The sequence below is a fragment of the Nilaparvata lugens genome, chromosome 5 (assembly GCF_014356525.2).
Source record: "Nilaparvata lugens isolate BPH chromosome 5, ASM1435652v1, whole genome shotgun sequence".
In the NCBI taxonomy this organism is placed as follows: Eukaryota; Metazoa; Arthropoda; class Insecta; order Hemiptera; family Delphacidae; genus Nilaparvata; species Nilaparvata lugens.
This window is the reverse complement of record NC_052508.1, coordinates 43514879-43540697: the sequence shown is the minus strand read 5'-3', so window position 1 is coordinate 43540697 and position 25819 is coordinate 43514879. Positions and strand designations below refer to the sequence as shown.

The following is a 25819-nucleotide window of genomic DNA, read 5'->3' as shown; positions in this document are numbered from 1 at the left end:
AAAGGTGGGTATTTAATTTCCAGAGAAAAGGTATGGTGAAAACCGCACATCGATATCTCAAACCTTTCAAAATTTATTCTCATTCATTTCCTTTATTATAGTATAGAAGATGATAGATAGATGATACTAGATAGATAGATAGATGCTCTATACTATAATGGAGGAAAGAACTGGCTTAAACACGTATACACGTGTAGAGGATAGGAAAATTATGTTTGACGCATCTTCACGTCTGAACTACAGGACTGATTTACTTGAAATGGTGCTTATAAATTCTCAATCAACCGAGGATTCTTATAGGCCTATTTTCAATTCTTCTGGATTTCATTACGTCAAGTTTTAAAATAGACCCTTGCGAAGCACGGGTTACCTGCTAGTAATTTGATAAACATCAATATGCTAAAAATCCACGCGAGCACATAAACGATTTGTTATCAATACAACATATTTCCTACCTGAAATGCTTTTAAAGATGCATTTCAAAATTTGAAAAGATGCATCTTTTTCATTTCAAAAGATGCATTTCAATAATTCTGTGAAAACACCGGAAGACCGCTTCCACACTCTTGCAAAGCCACTTGTCAAATGGCCACACAATGACCAACAGCGAAGGCAAGTGAAGGCGAGCGCTGGCATAGTAGCTATCTACACTCTCTCACACTTGTCGTCATTTGTACGCACTTGGCAAGAGTGTGGAAGCGGCATCAAATTCAAGCAAAGTTCTGTAAAAAATACAGGTAAAATGAAAACCACCAACTACCTAATAGTATTTAAGATTATTTAAGCCTTCTTATCCTTGGAAACATGACTCTTATTGTTTGACAAGTAATCTGGCATAAAATAAATTTATTCCTATTTCAATGCTCTTCAATGATGCATTAAAGCTTAATAATGTCTAAATTGAGATAAAAGATATAAAATTCTATTTTTACTCCTGAAGCTATATGAGAAAGATTGATGGAAGATAGATTTTTCCAAACGAAGACCTTCACATGAATTCCTCACTATACTCATCACATTACCGATCACCAATCTGAAAATATTACAACTTCTCGCATTGTTCGGTGGGATGTTATGATATTTCAACATAAATTAATATATGGTACAATGGTATATCGGCCCTGTTCCAAGTATTTTTTGTTGTTGTGTAATTGAGAAACATTGAGAAGACCAATATATTTTATCATGACTTAATATTTCCCTAGAAAGTGATTATGAGTAGCATCGCCATATAACATAATGTAACTTGGAGGAACAATGATGGGGTTTGGGGAATGAGGGGAAGCAGCTGTAAATTGTATTTTGAGGCAGGAAGATGCTAAGTTTTGACAGTTTTACAAAATATCGGATGAGTAAATAACTAAAAATAATGGTAGTCTGATGAAAAAAAGAATAACGAGTATTGTGCTTATTTTATAGATCGAGCTGAATAATTATTCTGGGTGTTAGCAGCTGTCAAATTGAAATATAAAGCTTGGTGTGTAGTTACTTTTGGCGGAAAATGTACAGTGCCTTATTCTCTAGTGAGTCAAGTATCTGACGGTTTGTAATCGACCTCTCTTAATCATGATGATGATCATCATCATCATCATCATCATTCCTATAAATCACCAACAAGCCTGAAACTTGAATAATTATGTGGACATCACCATCAGGGAAAAAAACGACCAAAGCCGCCTCTATTATTCAACGATTTTCAATTTCTCATTGAACCATGATTTAGTACATATTATGTTTCATGAAATGAAAGTACTGGAAAATGCTTCTATTTGGATATTTTGAAACCTATAGGCTATTCTAATTCCTATTTCAAGTTCCAAACGAGCATGAAATATGTTCCACAACTTCACAGGATATAATACCAAGTGACCTGCTACATTGAGATGTTTATGTTTTTCATTATTGAGGCGAAAATAATTATTGAGAATGGAATTCATCATATTTTAATAAAATTAAGCTTAAAATATTCCCGTTTGCAAATTCTACCTTGAATATATTGACAGATTATTATTTTAATAATACTTGAAACAATGCAACAACAAAAATTCAATAAAATTTAACGACAAATCTAAGTCTTTCGGAACTCACAAATTACGGTTATTCTTCACCATATCCATGGCTTCAAACCTTGAATGTAATTTTAAAACTTGCATCATCCTTCATCGTGGAGTTTTCGACTACCTTGAATACAACTTGAAATACTGCTGAGAAATGTCGAAGCGACAGCTTTTTAACGGAAATGCAGCATTCACTGTCTTCGACCCCATTTACTTCCTGCAATACAACAAATGATATAAACATAGAAGTGATAGAGACAATACTAATGAGCATGAAGTGAAAAATCACCAGCAAATTGTTTCTAATGAGAACTGTGAAAAAACTTTTGCATACAATAATATTTAAAATAGAATATTATTTAAATATACAGAGTAGGTAAAAAGTTCGAGAACGGCTTAATATCTCATACACAAAGGTAATTTTACGGTGGGTTTTATTGGGGATCCTACTAAAATTGAAAATACTACATTATATGAGTTCAAAAGTCTGGTCCGCCAGAATGCAACTTTGCTTTTTTATAATAAGAAGATGGTAATGCGATACGGAATTTCAAGAAAAAATGAATGGCGAAAACCGCATATCGATATCTCAAACCGTTTCGAAGATATTCACATTATTAATCAATACTATTCAAAGCAGAAAGGGAAGAAAAAAGTATAAGAACGGCTTAGTAACTCATGAAAAATGTGATTTCAAGGTGGGTATCATTGGGAATCATACTCAAATTGAAAATACTACTTTACTAAGACTTCAAAAATCTGGTCCTCCATTTTTTATCCGCCATTTTGAATGCAACTTTTTTTAAATAGGAAGGTGGTCATGCGATACATGATTTTAATACGGAATTTCAAGACAAAATGATCTACGAAAACCGTACATCGATATTTCAAACCGATTAGAAGATATTCACAATATTAATCAATACCACTTATCTATTATTTCATTTCTGATTTGATGGTATTGATTTATAATGTGAATATCTTCCAAACGGTTCGAGATATCGATTTGCGGTTTTCGTCTTTCATTTCGTATAGAAATTCCATATTAAAATCATGTATCGCATGACCACCTTCCTATTTTAAAAAATAAAATTGCATTCAATATGGCGGATCCAAGATGGCGGACCAGATTTTTGAAGTCATAGTAAATTGGTATTTTCAATTTAAGTAGGATCCCCAATGACACCCACACTGAAATCATATTTTTTATGAGATACTAAGCCGTTCTCATACCTTTTTATTCCCTTTCTGCTTTGAATAGTATTGATTAATAATGTGAATATATTTGAAACGGTTTGAGATATCGATATGCGGTTTTTACCATTCATTTTTTATTGAAATTCCGTAATTTTAAATTCTTGTTTTATAAAACGAGAAAGATGACATCAATAAAAATGTTCTTTGATACTTTTATCCAAAACGGCTTTATCAATTATTTCTTTAAAAACTAAAACTTTAATCAGCCGCCATTTTGGATACAAGTATCACGTATGGTGTCAGAATCCTAGCTACATCAATTCAAAATTGATTGACTTATTTTTAAAAATATAACCCACAGTTGCATTTCTCCAAACTATTGTAACAGGCACATCCAACAAATCAGATCATCCATACATGTATGTAATGAGAAGTGTGATACAAAACATTAAAGAAACTAAGGAAAAAGCAATTTGCGTTGTATCTCACAGAATATAGAAAGTGGAATATTTTTAAAAAATGTTTGTTTTTCTCCACATAAATTTGTGATATTTATACCATGTGTTTCATTATAAAAATATATATATTTTCTCAACATCTATGGCGTCATCTTCAGTTCAGATAAATACCATTACATCTCGCCAAACACTGTGTTATCTTTTCATAATGTGCATAAATGAATACGATTCTTTGTGAGTAAAATGCGTATAGAACTTAGCTCATCGACGAATATTATAACTGTTGTTTAATATCCAAGTTTTGTAATTGAAAAGCAAAATATTGAGCTATGATAACAGCAAGAATTAATGACTGGCATTGGCTAATGAGTTTGTAATTTGTTGAAAGATGAATTAAATACGTCAGGTATCGAAAAAAATGAATTTAATAATTAGTACTTAATCACAAATCCAAATCAAATTAATCATAAATAGTACTCAATCACAAAACCAAATTAATTTTCCCTGCAGTTTTTGCAGATAGACTTTGACTTAATAGAATAATTTCATATTTGAAATAAATAATAAATTAGAAATTTATTTGTAAAAGAAAATAAATGAATGGAGTGGTCGAAGTCAAGTGGTTTAGACACTGGCTTTGTTACTGGTTAGAATCTCGGCCGGGCAAGAGATTATTTTTCTTGGGTTATTCCGACACCAGCCAGGTTACTCGGTATGTACTTATTTTGGTTGAAATAAATCACGAAAAGTGAAAATGAGAGAAGATACCTTGTACCTTCAATTCCTTAATCCGTCTAAATAAAAAATGGATAGTAATTATAATATCAACTTTGAATTAAAAAAAAAAATTAGAAGAAACACTTACTTTTTAGCAAAAACGACGTTTGGATCTGTTGTTGGTCATCTCCAGAGTGAGGAAACAAACTTATTCAATTCGGAATAAGACCAATAATTCCTGGTCTGTTGTATAAATTGGAGTAGGACCACTTTTGGGCTGTTGTACCTATCTCTTTCCAAAAGTGCTATGATTGTACTCAATGTAATAATATACAGTATAATAAATACTAGCCTGTTATATCATCTAATTGCACTTTGATAGATGGAATCAAAACAAATGTTCACTCAAATGATAAAAGAAGAGAACATCGATACCTGAGAATGTTTTATTGATGGCGAATGATGAAGAGCTTGAATTGGAAGACGACCGCGAACTTGACCCTTTGCTTGACGTCTTTGAAGAGGAAGAAGATGTCCCCAAGTTACTACTTGAAGATGCAACTCTTGAGCTACCGGATATCTGAAGCAACAAGTTAATTTTAATTAGTTTAAAATGGGAAAATATAGTTATTCCCTTATGGAAAAATTTGAAATGAGAGAAATGAACTAAGAATAAACAAAAATACATAAGATTCGGTAGCTATAAATAAGATTGTATTTTGCACAGGATATTGTTTTCCGACAATTGAATGAAGGAGTCAACTACCAACTTGTATGAAAAGATAACAATCTTCAGAAGGGAAAATTTATTGTTAGCCCGTACGAAAACACCAGAATTGTTGGGAAGAATTTTGAAAGATGCTGCTGTCATTGTATTTCAATTGGCTGATTTCAAAATCAATGATATTAGCGTTTGTCACATATTTCCTTCATCATGTAAAAACATGGGTAGTCATGATTTTAATTAAATTCAATTGTTTACTTACAAAATTATGCATCAAATAATGTCTTAAAATTAACAATGTCGTCTATTCTAATTAAATTCAAGCTTGAAGAAAGTGAGAAATATGTAAATTAAGTTTGAAGTGTTAATTTTTTATGAAGGCTTTTAAGGTTATAACTTTTACATATAAAAAATTTAAAAGAGCAGATTTTTGCTCTGAAACTTGGGAATTAACAAAACGAGACAATCGAAGAATAAATTCTGTGGAAATGGATTTCTTGCGCCGGAGTTGTTGTGTTTCAAGGATGGAGGATCGAGTGAGGAATACGGAGATAAGGAACAGAATAGGGAAACTGGATACAACAGTAGAGCAAATTGAAAAAAGCGCCTTGTATGGTTGGGACATACACAGAGGATGAGAGATGAGAGGTGGCCCAAGAGGATACTGAATTGGATCCATCTGGAAAAGGAAGGAGAGGTAGATCGCCCGAATTATTGAACAAACTGGTGTATACTTATATGATGAAAAGAAATCTGGTTCATGGTGACTGGAATAATCGGAATAAATGGCAGATGGGATGCGAGAAACGGCTGGAGCTGTAAAATAAACTCGCTTGTATATAATTATATACAAGAGCAAATTGTAAATTTACCAGGAAGTCAAAATTGATAAGGTTGTATCGTTAGATGAGTGATAGTAACAGTTGTTCATAAAAATAGTCAACACTCCTTACGGTTTCTCTTTTTTAGTAGTTTACCTGAAAACCATGAATATTCCATTGTACATTGAAATCAATGGATTGATCCTACTTCGAAAACATTTTTACAACAAATAGGTACTTCCTAAATAAAAGCACAATATCTCAGTGACAACTTTGATAGAGGACGTATCAGTTACAGAAAATTGGAAAAAGTCAACAATACTTTAAGCAGGTACTAAACCAGATGCAGGTTCTTAATCTAGGCAGCCTAAAGGTGCAATTCCTTAGCGGCGTCTCGAGACACTGGTTGAAGCAGTCGCGGCTAGAGCATAACCTATAAATTCATTGGATGTTTATGTTGTATGAACGTTATGACGGCAGCTGAATGATTTAGAAGTGTTGCCTACTATAAAATACTGCTTTTACGATTCATATCCAATCAATCATCGAAACTGATTCTTTTTTAGGTAATGTGCTCTAGCCGCGGAGGCTCTAACCAGGCGGCTCAATACGTCTAACCACGCGTCTCGAGATGCCGCTAAGGAATTGCACCTTGAGAAGGAAATTGTTATGTGCGAAAACAAATTTATAGACAATGTAACATAATAGAGCACTATTTGTTAAATTCAGCTTATAGCTCATTCTTTACGAGTCAAATTATGAAGAAAAAGTAGAAAGAAGCAATCAAATATAAAATTGAGGACAACGTTCCATTTTACTATAAAAAACGTAATTTAATAATATCAGCTAAATAATTGGGGTACGCGACAGGGTACCCCATCTACTTGTCACCTCGACATTTTGAGCACAGGCGACAGCTTATCCTCTAGCGAAAATATATCGCTACCGGTGTCAAGTGGTCCCCCCCGTCAGCTAGTCACCTACTGGAATAGCAGGTTCCATCCTTTCGGAACCGTACACAAGATGTAAAAACTCAACTTTAAAAATAATATAAAAAATGTTCGATGTACATATTCAAAATGACGGCCATTTTAAATTTTTGATTGCAAATTTCACGAAAGTTAACTTTACAGAAAATTTAGAAAAGAGAAAAAGTTAGCTAATTTTATCAAGATTTCAAGGATACCTTATTTATTAAGATTGGTCAAATAATTACAAAGAAATTAATTCTTTTTTCCTCCACCTACTGTCAAAAGTACTTACTTTACTCCCTGAAACATGATACTAAAGTGTCACTTTTTCGCTCTAGGTACTAAAAAACAGAAAAACTCCCTAGGGAGTAAAAGTGAATCCATTTAAATAACATGGGAAGCATCTCTATTTTAAAAACGTACATTTGGAATAGGTCAGAAGGTCTAAGCTCAGATGAGGAAGCATAAATAGAGTAGTCATTAAACCAACTAAATTCAATACCTCAACCAGATCGATATATAAAATTTATGTTTGTATGCTGAAATTATGATTACAAACTTCATATCACTATACTAAAAAAATGTATATATTTTTTCTTTCATTCCATGTTATTCAAAATATCAGCCAACGAATATTACTTATTAACTAATCAAATTTTAAACGGGAACTACATCATAGCTGTAGTTTTGGCTGTCATTGTTGTTACAACTTTAGCCGACAGATAGTGCTGTCGGAGGAGAACTGTGATTACAAGCCAGCTGTTTCTGTTTACTTTTTAGATTATGTTGTAACACATTGTTTGGTCACATACGTTTTTAAAAATTATTTTATTAGCAGTTTTTATAAAAATGTAGGTGGAGGAAAAATGTTGTGTATATCACGAGTGAAAAATGTTTTTTCTCCATCAGGAAAATTGTTGCCCTCGGCTTCGCCTCGGGCTTCAAACTTTTCCCTCAGGGAGAAAAAACAGCACTTTTCACTCTAGATATACAAATAACTATTTTACTGCATGCGTGGCCACTTTTCACCATTTAAACATCTATATTGAAGTTTTAATTCCAATAATTGTATTCAAGATGAAGCTTTGAAACTAGGTATGGCTCCATATGGCCTTACAGCTGATTTTACAATTTTTTTCAGATGATCTTGTTAGTCTTGTGCATTCATGCAGTACGATAATAATTAATCTCTCTGTTATTCCTCAAACAATCTCAATAAATAAGGTATCCTTTAAATCTTGATAAAATTAGCTAACTTTTTCTCTTTTCTAAATTTTCTGTAAAGTTACCAGTTTTTGTAAAATTTGCTATTAAAAATTTAAAATGGCCGCCATTTTGAATAATTATGTACATCGATAATTTTTTAAAGTTGAGTATTCGTAGCATAAATAATATTCATGCCAAATTTCAGATCAATACAACATTTCGTTCTTGAGATAAAAATTCCTAAGTGAAAAAAAAACAAAATTGTAGCTATAAGGATAACCGCTGAGTTTTGGACACTTCAAATACAATATTTATAGTCTCCTATAATCCAGGAACAATACCCTAAAATGTTCGAAACTACATCTGAAACACTCTGTATAAATAAATTTAAAATGATGTGCTACCAATTTATCCTAATAGGTTGGATAGCATTCACCTATCACTTAAGTAAAGTCATCGGTTCCTAATAAGCTTATATCTTGATATATCATGAACGGATCTAATGCTTATGAATAAGAAATCCAGTTCAGAGCAAAATTAAATTATAATTTTCATAATACTTGAGCAATTTACAACAAAAATTTACTGAACAAAACCATTTGACACTTAAACATAGAATCTTACAAGCTAAAATACTTATCTCTTCATATTGAATTCATTTGTTTGGCTACAGACTTCAAAATTACATGATACATTCAACACACATATAGAAAATGATAGAATTATTCAGATCTCAAATAAAAACATTTTAAATTTCACATAAACAGAAAATTTTCAACATGACAAAAACGATTCTATTTCAGCCATTTTTCCTGAGAGTGAAAATGACTTGCTTTCTTAAAAGATACACCTTTGCCAACCTCACTAATAAAGAAAACAACTCTACAAATTTCATTTATTATACTGAATAAAACTTTATTTTTGAAGTTATTTTAAATTTAATTAACCTTTATATTGTTTAGAATTATCTGTTTATTCAGAAATAGAACTTTGTTACAGTGATTCAGTGGAAAGTTCAACACTAGTATATATGATAAATTCCCTGTGAAAAGTTTAGTCCGTATATCAATTACACCAATATTTGTTATCAAGTTTTATTAATATTTTGAATATCGAATTGAAGATTCAATTTTAATTGAGAAAAAATGTAATATTACAAATACCCCCCTCTTGACATAAAAGATTATACTGTTTGAGAAATTAAAAAAATTAACATTACATTGTAACAAATGGAAATTGTTGAAATTAAATTTGAGAACAGGAACAATTTTTTCTACACAAACATTACATGTCAACTTATAAAATTGAAAATTATTATAAAAATTCATCAATACCAAACCATATTTGAAAGTATAGAATATCAAAATTATTTTTTGATTTAGCTTTATAATTCAAGGAAATTATCTCAAGAGAAAATTTAATATATTTAAAGAATAATTATTGAAATTTAACATAAGTTTGATAGAAAATTTAAATGTTATTGCATAAAAATTTAGTATGTTGAACAGAATTTTTTAAATGAATTGTTACATTTAATTTTCACATAAAATTGCAATAAATTAAAAAATGTCCATTTCTTTCACTGTTGACGTGGTTGATTTTTTATAGATGCGAATTTTGAAAACAGTCCGTTAAGGCACTCAGTATGAATTTCAGTCAAGTGTGACTCCAGTGTTGGGCTAATCTGGATACGCGTTGACATCTTGTTAGCATGGCCTCATGCTTGTAGTCGACTGATGCATACCTACCAAGCTCGATACAGGTGACATCAGTTAGCATTGCCTCATGCTTGTAGTAGACGGGCATGTCAAGCTCACTCAAAGTCACGTAAATTGTGTATCATACATACAGTGTACATTTCAGGCTTGAAATGACAATGTAGCTTGTTTTTTTGGAAAAGTGATAGACGCTGCATACAGGATTAACTTAGGTGAGGATTAACTTAGGTAGGGTTTGTTTTTTTTATATTTTCAGCTTTCAAGGTTTAGAGCATACAGGATTAATTTAGGTGAGGATTTTTTGTTTTGAATCAGTTTCTTTCATGATACAGTGACTGTTATTTGAGTTTAAAGTTGCGAACTTGGACATGGATGACAATTACCTCCAGGTGATGTAGTAGTGCAGAAGCTTGAGTTGCGTAGTCAGGAATAGGCGTAGTTATTGGCGTCGACATTGGCGTAGCATTGGCGTCGGCAATCCATTAATGAGTCACATCAGTTCGAAAATCACCCAAATGTTCTTAACACTCTTCATGGCATTCACTTGTGTTGTAGATTTCGAGATTCACGCGATAATTATTTTGAAGTTAACATCCATGCTGTACCTGTTATTGCAATATGCTTATAAATTAAAAAGAAAAATTTGATTGAGCTACCAATACAATCTAATGCACATAAAAGTTATTTACAAGTATGTAATCAGTATAAAAATGAAATTTATTGTTAACATCTTATTATACAGTCAGCAATACATAAGTTGTGAAATTTCTTTAAATTGAATAGAGACATCAATTACAAAAATTTTAATAAAGTATTTAATAATTTCATTTCCATTTATTTATGATTACAGTCGTAATCAGACCTCCGTAGAGTGCAGATCGTAGCGAATAATTAGTGTAGAGTAGTATTAGTAGTGAAAGTGGAACAAGTTGTGTCAACACCAACAACCAGCAGTCTACTCAGCAGTTTTTCACAGTGAAAACTACTCAACGTTTTTTTTCTGAGTGAAAAGTGTGTCACCAAATTTTTCGTTTGAACATTGCTCTCTTTAAAAATTAGGTTCTGTTTCTTTAAAAAAACAATTATCAAACTGTCAATAAATTATGGTGTTTTGGATCTATCAGCCTTAAGATGATCCATTCGCCAATAAATACGCCAACAAAACTACCACCATCCGCGCAGCTAGAATACGAGGAAGAGGAGGAAAAGGATGAAATGAATATGCCTCCCGAATTGCCACCGAAAAGTAAAAACGATAGCGGAATACGTTTCGAGGTACGTTCTCTTAAAAATATACAAGAGAAATTTCAAAAAATGGGGGAGTGAAATTATCGTGAAAAAGAAAGTATCCAGAGAGGACTATGATTCGTTTTTAAATGTGTGCAATGAACTTAACATAAGTATTGAAAGAATAGACGTTAAGCAACATATACAAGATAACAACGCGGAAATGTTTGGAAAAATTCACACTCTGGAGCAGAGTGTGAATAAACTAGCAAGTGAAGTTGCAAAAAGCCACAACAAGACAATCTCATTTGCTGAGGCCGTGCAACTGCCAAAGAAGAGGACCGCACCTTCTACATTATCGAGTGCCGCCTCCACTGCTGCAGCCAGGGAGTCTCCGCCCCGGACCAAGAAGCTGTCGCCCAAGGAGAATGTGATCATCCTGAAGCCAGCAAAAATAAATGGAACGGAAAAGGAACAAAGCGGAAAAATTCGAGAAACAATAAAGAAGAACATCACCCGTGAACAAAATTTGAACATTAAAAAAGCTGTTGATGTCCGTGGTGGGGGTGTGCTGTTGGTGCTTCACCCAAGGGCCAATAAGGAGAATGTTTTGGGTGATAAGGTCCTGCAACATCCAAACATAAAGGTAAGCGAGCCACAATCCAAATTGCCAAGAATAATTCTGTATCACGTCGCTGCAGATATAACTGCTGCTGAATTGGCAAACGATGTGTATGAGAGAAATCTCGAGTCATCGTCACTGAGTAGGGAAAATTTCTTGAAAAACTTTAGGCCGATTTTTAAAATAGGACCGAAAAACAAAAACACCGTGCACTGGGTAGTGGAGTGCACTGGTGAATTAAGAAAAGAATTTATTAACAAATCGCGGATTGGTATTGATTGGAGGGTGTGCCGAGTTGGAGACTATGTTGCCGTCTCTCGTTGCTTCAAGTGCCAAATTGGACATATCAGTAAGCATTGCACTCAAGCACAAAACACCTGTGCTCACTGTTCCACTACAGGACATGATGTTAAAGAGTGCCCTAATAGAGACAAAAAGCCCTCATGTTTAAATTGCCGCAATGATAAAAAAGCTTTCGATCACAAAGTAGGGGACAGAGAGTGCCCTTCCTATCAAAAAGCGTTACAACAAATAATTGATAGAACTGATTATGGAATCTGAAAGAAAAATATTCAATATACTGAGGATAAATAAAAATAATAGTGATAGTAAAATCAAGCAATCAACCCAACACAAAATGATTACTTTAAATTCCATCCTTAACAAAATTGATAGTTTCTACGTAACAACTAATACTGATAAAAGTAAGATAAGTCTGGTTTATAATTTTGGTGAGAGGGTTGATGTTATGATATCTTTTACAAAAATAGGAAATAGTATTAAAACATCCAAAGGACTCTCTCTGCTTGGAAATAAAAAATATTTCTCTCTTGAAGAATGGAATCACCTGAATGTGTTACGAGATTCTAATTGTATAAGAGTTTTGTTTTCTGATAAAAACATTCCTATTTTCATATTAAATGATGGTGAAAATGGGGTACTTATTGATCTTTTGAATAGAATAAATGATTGGAGTAAATTCAATTACCCTCTGATTATAGGAATTGATTCTTTTAACAATCTTGGTGAAACTTATTTTGATATTCCTGCCACTGAACTCTTGAGTACTGTCATAGGAGCTAGAGATTTGAAGTTTATTTTTTATTATCGAGGTTATTGTGAAATTAATTTTCTTAATATACCTAAGCTATCTGATAGTCCGGGAGTTGAGTACCCTGTAGGATTCTTTGAAGGTAATAATAAACGTGAAGCATTCATAAACTCTATGATTGAATTACGGACCCTACTTCAAAACACTGATAACGAAAATGCTAAAATATATAAAAATATTCTTCTTAGGATCACGCATAGAAACATGTCAATATCAGGTGATGAACTAATAAGCGTCCTGAATAACAATATGAACATCTATGATAATAATTTGAAAAAATTCCTATTCAAAACAAACTCTAAATACCGAATGGGATATTGCTTGGAGCAGGGTGGAAGTTACGTAGAATTTCAAGAGGATACTTTAAAATTCTCTACTAAAGAACGATATGTTTTAGTCACACGTAATACTACACTTATGCTGAATAGCGAATTAATAAAAACTATAAATAGAATAACTCTTCATGAGTGTAAACTTCCTAAAATAAAGTGGTATGACGGTGTTCCCGGCTGTGGTAAATCTTACTTTATAGTCTCGCATCATGAGCCTGGCAAGGATCTAGTACTCACTCAAACACGGGCAGGTATTAAAGCAATCCGTGAAACTGTCATTGAAAGGTATGGTCGAAAACATTGTAATCGTCTTAAGCTTGATTACAGGACAGTTGGCTCATATATAATAAATCATAATCAGAATAAAACATACGATAGAGTTTTTGTTGATGAAGCTCTACTTATGCATGCGGGTTACATCGGGTTTATTGCTAACTTGAGTAAGGCCTCAGAAATGATTGTAGTTGGTGACGCAAACCAAATACCCTATATTGAGAGAAGTAATTATGCCACAAGATGGCATAAAATTTCAGAATTCTGCGAACCTTTTACAAAGCAAACGGTAACTCGTAGATGTCCTATCGATGTTTGTTTTGTACTTTCCACTGTCTATGAAAATATTACGACGATTAATGAAAGAGCTATCTCAATTCTGCCTACTTACAGAAATGGGGAATACCATCTGATACAACCCGACACTTTGATATTGACATTCACCCAAGAGGAAAAACTTATGGTGGGTGATACTATAAAGTGGAGAGAGGATGTTGCACTTCACACAATCCATGAAGCACAAGGGCTAACTCATAAAAATGTTATTCTAATCAGAATTAAGTACAAGGAGAATGAAATCTATAACAGCATGCCCCATGCGATTGTCGCTTTGTCTAGACACACTGAAACTTTCAGGTATTTAACAACCAGTCTAGTAGATGATGCTGTGGACAAACTAATTAAGAAACTTAAATTCATAGATAGTGAGGGGCTTGTTAAATGGAACAAGGAAAAGAGAAGTGGACCTGATGATATAAGTTATGAGTGACACTGAAGAAGTTCTGAATATTTTAGAAACAGAAAATGAAACAGATGTAATCGACGATTATTTGAACTATCATTTTCTCGAGGACAGAAATAAAGATGCTGAGTGTTTCAATATTATGTCTATGAATATACGTAGTTTGAATGCTAATTTCGATCAGTTCATTTGCTGCCTCAATGAATTGAAAACTGATATTCACATTATAATATTAACGGAGACTGGTTGACTGCAGATATGCCGTTCATTTTCAACATTCCTGGATATACGGCAATAAATAAGTTCACTAAACAGAATAAATGTGATGGATTATGCATGTACATAAAAGATTGTATAAGATTCAATGAAGTTTCACTCGATATTACTGATGCTAATGTAGTTAGTGCTGACCTAAGAATTGATGATTTTATTGTGAAGGTGATTGGGGTTTATAGATCACCAAGTAATCAAAATATTGATAATTTTCTTAATAGTCTGAGTAATGAAATCAGTAATATTCCTAATGGAATAAATGTATGTGTGGCGGGAGACATGAATATAAATACACATTCAACTAGTGTTCCTGTTCAAGATTATCTGCATATTTTCAATAGTAATGGCTATAAGTCTTACATAACTGGTGATACCAGAGTAACAACCACAACAAATTCTTGCATTGACCACATTTTTTATAAAAATTCAGGCAACCATTCTATGTCCATTAAAGGAGCTATATTTAGGACAACCATAACTGACCACTACGCGGTTGTACTGAACTTGGTGAAGGTTCCTATCAATAAGGATAATAGAAAAGTATTGATAAACACATTAACTAGAACCAACTATCATGCACTATTGGAACGCTTAAGGAATGAAGATTGGGAAGAAATCTATACCGTGAATGGAAGCATTGACACTATTATGGATAAATTTGTCGATCGTTTGACCAGTCTCATCAACCAATGCAGAAAGGTAAAAGAGATACCTAACAGACTTCGTCCCCTGAAGCCCTGGATATCTGAAGGCATCATAAGATCAATAATCACGCGGGACAAAATGCATTCTAGACTCAGAAGAGATCCTAATAACAATATATTAAAGAATGAATATAAAGTTTATCGTAATGGTTTGAATAAGATCATAAATCATGCAAAGGAAGTCTACTATAAAGGGAAAATTGAAAATTGTAATAACAACAGCATGAAGTTGTGGAAGTGCATAAACGAAGTTATAGGTGAGGACAGTATCAACGACAAGAGTACTGAACTTGATGCTCAATCCCTCAACAATTATTTCACAAATGTGGGTAAATTACAAGCTCAAACTATCAATATCCCTGATAATACTGATGATCGATTTCCTGAAATACAGATCGATAACACGTTTTTTATGGGAACAACGTGCCCAGTTGAGGTTGAGGCAACTATTAAAAATCTAAAGAACAACTGCAGTCCTGGTATTGATAGTCTAGGTAATATTACGCTGAAGAAAATAGCCAATTTTATATCTCAACCTCTCTTTTTCATTTTTAATAGATGCTTTGAGGAGGGATATTTTCCTGAGCACCTCAAATCAGCCAAAATAAAACCTCTATTCAAACAAGGTGACCCGACTAATCCCTGTAATTATAGACCGATTAGTCTTATCAGCAACCTTGCTAAAATAATGGAGAAACTAATAAAGTCAAGAGTTGTTTCTTTCTTGAATCTTAACAAAATAATCAACAAGAACCAATTCGGTTTCCAAAATGGTAAAAGTACATCTGACGCTCTAATAAAATTCGTCAATACTTTATCTGATAAAATAAACTCCAATAAGAAAACTATTGCAGTCTTCCTGGATATACGCAAAGCTTTTGATACAATACCTCATAATACTTTGTTCAATAAACTGGAGTCCTATGGTTTCAGAGGAGTCTCGCTTAAATTGTTCAAAAGCTATCTGAGTAATAGAACCCAGTCCCTAACCATAAATGATCAATCTAGTGTAACTAACTTAACTTCTTATGGTCTTCCTCAAGATACTGTACTTTCTCCCATCCTTTTCATACTCTATGTAAATGACTTTTTAAATTTAAGACTTCTAAACTCAACTGTGATATCCTTTGCAGATGATACTGCAGCTATTTTTCACGGTAATTCATGGAATGAAGTTCATACCATAGCTGAAAATAATATGCTTTTAATCAAGAAGTGGTTAGATGAGAATACCTTGAGTTTAAATATTGAAAAAACGAATTACATAACTTTCTCTGCAAATAGAGTAGGACAGCCCAACGAGAATCATGATTTGAGACTCCATTCTCAGTGCAATTTAAACTTGGGTAATTGTGATTGTCCCACCATTAAAAAAGTCAATAATACTAAGTACTTGGGAATCATAATTGATGAAAACCTTAAATGGGATGTTCATATTAAATACATATGTAGAAAAATTAGATATTTATCTTTTAAATTTTACCAAGTTAACAGAATTCTTAATAAGAACCACCTGAAAATGATGTATCATGCTCTAGTCAAGTCAATTCTGCAGTATGGCATAGTTGTTTGGGGAGGCTGTTTCAACTGTCATATTGCTGAATTATTTGTAGCACAAAAACTGATAATTAAAACTATATTAAGCAAACCCAGGCTCTATCCAACGGATATGGTTTTTAGTGATTTTGAGGTCATGACTATAAGTCAATTATACATAAAAACCGTAATTGAGTACTTAATAAAATATAGATCCGATTTTCCTCTCACAATAAACTCTACACTTAATTATTATAATCTAAGGGCCACTGCTAACAAATATGTAACCCATAACACTAATATTGAATGTATAAGGAGGCAGTTAATTTACATGGGTACTAAAATAATAAACCTCATTCCAAATCACTTTCTCATGGACAATAAGATCAGCGGAAAAATTAAACGGGATATAAAAAACTGGACATACAGTAATTTCTTCTTCCATTTAGATATATGACTCGAGATTTCTGCTCCAGCATTGTCTTTTCATTTTTCAGTGGACTCGCTTACCTTTATTCTGAGTACCTATTCCTCTGTTTTCTTCCTTCCCCCCATTTCTCCCTTACCTTTTTCCCTCATTACTTCTCTTCTCTTCTTTGCCTGCCTATTACATGGGAAACCATAGTTGGCTAGGTATCTTCCTCTCTTTTTTCTCTTCTCCAACACACCCAACCACAAAGCCCATGGTTTTTTATATTTGTAACATTTTATTGTGTTTTATTTGTTTCATATTCTTTGTAATTTTGTTTTGTCTTGTTATGTGTGTTTTTAATAAATTGAAAAAAAAAATTGAAAATTCACTGTTCAAATAGTAAAATTTAATCCATTCTTAAAAATTTACAACATAATCAAATACATGTTACATAAATGTCATAACACTCTGTATCATTATCAAAATTGCAAAAAACATCAGATCATCACAACAAAATAATTTTAATACATACTTCAATATATTTATACAATTGGCCTTCCACTAAAAATCATTTCATAATACAATATATCTGCATTTCATTATCATTCAATATAACATTTCAAAATAATATAGTATTTCAGATTTATGATTTATCATTCAGGGTTTCAAAGTTATTTATGTAGACAAATTTATAAATTTTCATTTTAATTTTGTTCAAATAATTTATAAAAAGCAATTTATTCTTTATTTATTCTTAATCATCGTTTGTTGGATACTATAGTTTATTTCGACTTTTCAATGTTCTAAACACAAACTACATTTCATGACAAAACTTTACTACTAATCATTAAACAAGAAATCATTCAAAACATCAATAATATTTCGCTTCAATGGCAAACAATATTCATAAGTAATTATTTGCATCTATGGCAATCAACACAATTAATCATTATTTTCCATCTATGGCAATCAACACAAAAAATATTATTCATTACTGCCTCTCTAAGTCATAACCTTCTGGTCATTTCTTCTTTAGGCAATAATGGTTTTCCATCTCAAAAACAATCATATACCAGCAAAATACTAATCATCAAACCTCACTAAAATTTCTACATACACCCCAGCATCTATTTCAAACGATAATTAATCATATCTAAGTTTATAAAGAAAAACAGTTTTAAAATTTAGAAAAAATACATCAATTTAATATTCAAATTTAGAAGAGATTCAAACTTCAACTCATTTCAATTAATAATATGACAAAACTTTTACATTCAATAAAATCATCATTATTCAAATTAACTTTCATTTATCTTGAACATTTCATATTTATGGCAACACAGTTCATTAATACTTTCAAATTTTGAAATTGTTATCATTATAACAAAAGAATTCATACATCAGATTAAAGTTCAACATTTTCTTAATTGAACCATTCATTTTTCATATAATTTATGAATTTGAGGACTGTATAATAACTACAAACCATTTCAACAATATAAACAAAATCAATATGGATAATGGGTAAATAAGTTCCCTAAAAAATACAAATAAGAGAAAAAGGAAAAATAGGTAAATAAATTCCCTAAGTAATAAAAGGAAGAGAAAGATTAATAATGGATAATAAATTCCCTAAAACAACACACACAAAATTGATACATTTCAAAATAAGTGATACATGATGAAAAAATATGTCACAAGCACACAATTATTTACACTACAATGGATAGATTTTAGAAAAGTTAAGTTTTCAACAATCAACAATTAAAGATTGGGAAAATAAGCTACAATTTCAACTTCTAATATTATTTTAGAAGCATACAAATTTAAATTCACAAATTCAAATGACTATGGACAAGATTGGTTAAGATATGCATAATAGAAGAAATTTACTGAATACTACACAAATACAGGAAAGAATCGAAATTTGAAAAGATTTAGGGCCAAGAAAATAGGCTACAGGAAAGAAAAAAGACACAATTATGGACTCTTACCATACACTGCGTAGCGATTATGCTATTCTGAATCCCGGCATGACACAGGATTCCTAATCATTATGTGCTTTCTGATGGTATTTTTTCATCATATATTGATTAACTCTCATAATTTTACCTGCAATTCCTACATCACTAGCATCAGTGGCCAAAATGAAACTTTTGTTATAATCAGGATGTTTCAAAATCACACAGTCGCTGAATCTATTTTTGATTTCTTGAAAGGTATCATTATCTTTTTCAGTCCAAATGAACTTATTTTTCTTGCATAGAAGATACTTAAAACGAATTGTCAGGTATGAATAATTTTTCTGAAACTTTCTGTAAAAATTACAAAGACCAATGAATGACTGCAATTGTTTCAAATTTTGTGGAATGGTAAATTTCTGAATAGCATCTAGCTTAGAGTCATCTGCTTCAATACCATTTTTACTTATAATAAAACCCAAATACTTTATCTTGTCTGCAATAAATTTTTATTTATTTAGTTTCAATTTCAAGTTACTTTCCCTTAACTTATTGAATAATAATTCAATTCTAATGATATGTTGTTGAAGAGATACACTAGAAATGGCAAGATCGTCAATATAAGCAATAGTAAACTCACAAACCTCTTCACCTAGCATTTTGTACAAGCATTTGATAAATTCAGATTCACTAATATTCAAACCAAATGGTAGATGTGTATATTGATAAGTCTGACCAAAAACATTGAAAGCTACATATTTTTTACTATCTTCAGTTAATTTTACCTGATTGAAACCTTGAGTGAGATCAAAACTGCTAATGTAGTTGCACTTATTGAATCGAATGAGTAAGTTATCTATTGGTTCAGTTTCTGTAAAATCTTTTATTATGTACTTATTTATCTCTCTTCCATCTAAACATGATCGAATTTCATTATTTGGCTTTTTTACCACTACCATGGGGCTTGTATATTCAGAGCTACCTGGTTCAATAATTTTCTGATCTAACATTTTCTTTAATTCTTTCTTAACTTGATCTCTATACTGATATGGGATCGGATAACTCTTTTTATCTAATTTCACATCATCTTTCATTTTAAGTTGACATAAATAATCTTTTGCAGATCCAGGACTATCAGAGAAAATATCTTTATTATTTTCAAATACTGTACTTCAATTAATTGGCTTACCAATTCAGGAGATTCACCTCTTAGTTGTAATCTTAAATTATCAATCTGCTGATTCCATAAAGTATCAAACGTTTCTTGGTTTCTTTCTATGTTGACATGAAAAAGTCTATTGTACTTCAAGGTATCCTTTTTTATAAATGGAAAACAACAATCTTTCAATGATATCATATTTTGATTGAAATCAATAACTGCTCCAGCATCTTTTAAGAAATCACAACCCACCAAAATATCTACATTTAAATCTTGAACTATAAGAAAAACTATTGGCAATTCTAACTTATCAAATAATACTTCTAACATAATCTGTTTATTTACCTTCTTATGTCGCATACCAGTAGCTACAACTATACTTACATTAGGAGCTGGTACTAAGTTTAATTTGAGATTGTTTTTCTTCATTTCATCAACAAGTTTCTCATTAATTACATTTACCTCAGAGCCAGTGTCAATAATCATTTGATATTTCTTATTGAAAATCTGTACTTCTATTTCTGCTAAATCATATTCAGTAGGTGGAGTGTTCTCTTGTTCCTCCAATAGTTCATTAAAGATACAACCTACCATGTATGGTTCTTCTTGACAAACAGTTTCAGATTTATTCATAGCTTCATCTACCTGAATTTCTGGAGTATGTACTATATTAACACTTGATTCTTTAATATGACTTTCTTGAGATAAATAGGTATTACTTCATTACTTAAATTTTTACAACTATTATCTTGCATATGAATTTGACTGATTAATTCTGGCTTTCTAATTTCTAATCTGTTTGAAGTTGCAGATTCGAAATTTATTTTATTTATGTCTACTGCTATATAAAAATTTGACCTTTCCTTAATTGGGAGAACAGGGCTGTCATTTCGTCGTCCCCTTATTAGTTTAAAGGAACATTCTGTCATGGACGATTTGCATTCATCTGATTGGAAGTTTGAGCAGGCATATAACCTGGCGGTGGGAGGCTGAAATCTAACTGGTAGTTGTTAGCTGGTCGATTTGAATTAAATTGATTTGAATTCACAAGTTGATGATTTCTATTATCTCTGAAATTATTCTGAAAATTTTGATCTCTATGACCATTATTGTTTGGTCCATTTTGGTACCTTCGATTTTGGAAATAATTCCTTCTTCCTTGATACTGCTTGTTATTATCATGAAACATTACACCATTTGATTTCTGAAATTTATTTCTATCATCCCTATGTTCACTCTGATAAGAACTTATTGTTTTATTTTGACTTCCAGTTTGAGCATTGTTATGATCACGGGACATTTGTCTGTTTACTTTGTAAGTGTCAGTATTGTCAAACTCATTCAACAAACAAATGAACTCATCACTAGTCTTAATATTACGAATGATTGCAGCTGTAGATATGGTTTCATCATAATGACCTTTCAAAAACTTAAAAATAGTATCTTTATCTAAGGCTAGAATTAGGTTCTTAGCAATATTGAAACGAGAAATATAATACTCAGTAAGACTTTTAGATAAGTTTGGCTTATATTTTCCAAATCTCAAATCATTTTAAGCAGATGACTGAATATCGTCTGACCACATTCTAGCAATGAATTTCTCTTTAAATTCTTTATAGTTGTTTACATCAAAACGGATGAAAATCCACCAATCACGATGAGCAAAATTTGCATTGAAGTTGTTTTCCAAAATACCTTTAATTTTGATCCAGTTTGTGATTTCATTTCTTTCAAGATAAGTCAAGTTTACTAAGAAATGCATTGGATTCTTTTTGTCAATTTGCATTTGAAACTCAAACCTTTCAAAATTACTATTGTTACCATTATGATTACAAATAGGTTTTGTGGAAATGTTTATTTTATTCATGTTTTTCCTAACCTCAGTTATAGCAGCTGTATTTTCTTGACAATCTATTTTCAAAGAGGACAATACCTTGATTTCCCTGTCTACTTTTTTGTTTAAATCTACAACCTCTTTTTCAACATGTTTAATACGTTCATTATTTTTTACATTAATAGCATCTTGTGTCATATTTTGTTGCTCAATTATGATCTTATTTTTATTTACGCTATCAACAACCTCATCGACCTTATCAGAAACTTGAATGATTTTGTTTTGCATTGATCTTTCTACATCTAACATTGATATTTCAAGATCATTAGTTTTTTTGCTGTAGCTGACCTATTTCTTTGTGATTTTTACTTAATGTATCATTTATCTCTTTTATTTCCTGCTTTGTACTAACCTGCTCTATTCTTATGCTAGCAAGTTCTTGCTTCATATCATCAAACCTAACATTTTGATCTTGTTTCAGATTGTCAATCTTAGCATTTTGTTCATCAAACCTAGCATATTTCTATCAAACTTGGCATTTGTTCCTCAAACTTTTGTGTTAAAAACGCTATAAGATTTAGATCACTTTTAGCTTCTTCCATACTGGTTTCATTTAATATTTCTACTACTGCCTCTTGAATTGTTACATTTGAAACATTTTCACTTACAGCTACACTATCGTTTGAGTCATTGTTTAAGGTTAGGTCTAAATCTTGAGATTCTTCATCTACATTCTGAATGTTCCCCTTGGATAAAACTTCATTATTTTTATTGTTCTCCATCTTGCTACTGCGTAAAAAATATTTACTCATTAGAACCTAAACTCTCTTGAACCGATTCCCCACTCAGCAGCATCTCCCATTCACAATCTATCAAGACATTCTATCCTACTAATAATTTTTCATAACCAGGGATATATTTTGTAGTTTGAGTCCCACACCAGGGCGTACCATTTGACGTACTACCAATTTATCCTAATAGGTTGGATAGCATTCACCTATCACTTAAGGAAAGTCATCGGTTCCTAATAAGCTTATATCTTGATATATCATGAATTGATCTAATGCTTATGAATAAGAAATCCAGTTCAGAGCAAAATTAAATTATAATTTTCATAATACTTGAGCAATTTACAACAAAAATTTACTGAACAAAACCATTTGACACTTAAACATAGAATCTTACAAGCTAAAATACTTATCTCTTTATATTGAATTCATTTGTTTGGCTACAGACTTCAAAATTACATGATACATTCAACACACATATAGAAAATGATAGAATTATTCAGATCTCAAATAAAAACATTTTAAATTTCACATAAACAGAAAATTTTCAACATGACAAAAACGATTCTATTTCAGCCATTTTTCCTGAGAGTGAAAATGACTTGCTTTCTTAAAAGATACACCTTAAAAACATCATCAATGCCAACCTCACTAATAAAGAAAACAACTCTACAAATTTCATTTATTATACTCAATAAAACTTTATTTTTGAAGTTATTTTAAATTTAATTAACCTTTATATTGATTAAAATTATCTGTTTATTCAGAAATAGAACTTTGTTACAGTGATTCAGTGGAAAGTTCAACACTAGTATATATGATAAATTCCCTGTGAAAAGTCAAGTCCGTATATCGATTACACCAATATTTTTTATCAAGTTTTATTAATATTTTGAATATCGAATTGAAGATTCAATTTTAATTGAGAAAAAATGTAATATTACAAAAATAAATCAAAATAAAACTAATAGGGACTGTATTTTGATAAAAAAAATAGAAAAACTTTCATTGACAAGGAAAAGAACCCTCTAGCATCAAAGAAAGTAAATCAGCTATTAAAATCATTCCGATTTATGCCTGCCATTTTTTGTTCTTCTTCTTTGTTTAGAACGTTCTTAAAAACTGTCAACATCAACGTCTATAGATTCAGCCTTCTGATATATACAGTACACAGCTTTTTACCATTATCAGTTTTGATTGTGTAATATAAAGGTGAAATGGAAAAAATGATTGTATATTATTTAGTACTCACCACTCGACTTGATCCTTTATTGCAGTTGCTGCAGTACCACACGAAACGGGGATCGTTGACATCAGCTGTGACCGGAGGGGAGGCACAGTTCTGGTGGCACAAGTTGTGGCAGTCCAGACACTCCAACATTTTATTCTTACTCGTTGAACTTACATTTCTGAAAATATCAAAATATTCGTCAAAATTAATGCACATTATCAAGATATTTTCTACTAAATTATCTTCAACCAGAATATTCTCAAGTAGATTTTACAATAATTAGAACAATAAGAAATGAATGGATTTTGAAAGGAAAATAAATTATTTATTTATATGATTTTAATCATTCAGAATAAAAAAAAAACTATTGAATACCATCATTGAAGTATTTTAATCCTTTTTATCTACCTACACAGAGAAAGTCATATAAAGTTGAATTACAATCAATTATTCACTTCCAGACCAAATTTAGCTGTTCATGTTGTAAACTATGCTTCATATTTCTGATAAATTATTTTTTCAAGTGAACATTGAGATGAGTTTGTATGCTTCATATTTCTGATAAATTATTTTTTCAAGTGAACATTGAGATGAGTTTGTATGCTTCATATTTCTGATAAATTATTTTTTCAAGTGAACATTGAGATGAGTTTGTATGCTTCATATTTCTGATAAATTATTTTTTCAAGTGAACATTGAGATGAGTTTGTATGCTTCATATTTCTGATAAATTATTTTTTCAAGTGAACATTGAGATGAGTTTGTAAGGTATAAACTGTATTCAAAGGAGCTACTCAAAGTGAAATTAATGTTAGAGTGGAGTGTGTAAGTTCAAGTGCCAGAATTGAAATGTTTGAATCGTGCTTGTCCTTCCAGCATATATGAGCTATGATAAATTATTAAATAGATAAATTGTTCACTAACTTACTTGCAAATGAAGCACAAATTCTCCTCAAGAATCTCAAGAGATAAATCTTCGCTGTCTGCACCATCTGAACTTTCACTCTCTATCTTAACAACAGGAGAAGGCTCCTTCGACTTTGGCACTGGCTCGACTTTGGATTTTTTCACTGGAACTGGCTCAGGTGACTGCAAAGTGGAAAATCCAGATGCTATTAAGATTATATCTTATGCAGATATTCATTCAGATTATAATATTGAAATAGATTTATGCTGGCTTATACACTTATTTAATTACAATTTCTTACAACGAGCAGTTGGAAGCCACGCTCCACAAGGGACTGTGAAAAACACAAATAGATTGAATTATATTTTAATCGTACCATAATGAACATTTTACTTGAGAACAATAGAAAAATTAATTGAAAAAACAGATTGATTATTCATTATTTTGTGAAAATTACATAAATAATCTTCATTGAAGTTGAAAACTGTCAGAAAAAAGACTGTGGATGAACTCGAACAATTCGCACAACCTTTAATAAAAATTATAATAGGTCTTTAACCATCCTTGGAATATTCAGCATCTCCGAAATTGCAGGTTGATCAGTTCAGTAGTTCAGAAGTGACGATGCGTCAAACATGAGTTTCCTATCCCTTACAATAATTCACCATTTTATTAATAGTATAGAAGATATAGTGTAGAATAAGACAGAAGATATAGCAAAATGTTTAATGTGTTCATAAAGTATGGAAGCTTACAAAAGAATTATTGAATGATAAGGTATAGAATTAATTTCATTTGATATCATTGTAATATTACTTTGTATAAACATACATTAGCG

The 25819-nt window shown here is 31.5% G+C and overlaps 1 protein-coding gene across 4 annotated transcripts in view; it reads right to left on the bottom strand.

Annotated features, from left to right (window-relative positions):
• Window positions 1-1927: 1927 nt before the first annotated feature.
• Window positions 1928-25819, bottom strand: part of LOC111048918 (integrator complex subunit 12) — a 73086-nt gene continuing 49194 nt past the window's right edge. For 3 of the 4 annotated variants that reach the window (XM_039428396.1, XM_039428395.1, XM_022334900.2), the window contains exons 3-6: window positions 25003-25163; window positions 24096-24252; window positions 4865-5009; window positions 1928-2274 (exon numbers count right to left, since the gene is read on the bottom strand). In XM_039428396.1, the coding sequence (XP_039284330.1) occupies window positions 2249-2274; window positions 4865-5009; window positions 24096-24252; window positions 25003-25163 (489 nt within the window). In that variant the 3' untranslated portion in view covers window positions 1928-2248. The remainder of the gene's footprint in view (window positions 2275-4864; window positions 5010-24095; window positions 24253-25002; window positions 25164-25819) is intronic. The other variant, XM_022334902.2, reaches the window with a different exon arrangement.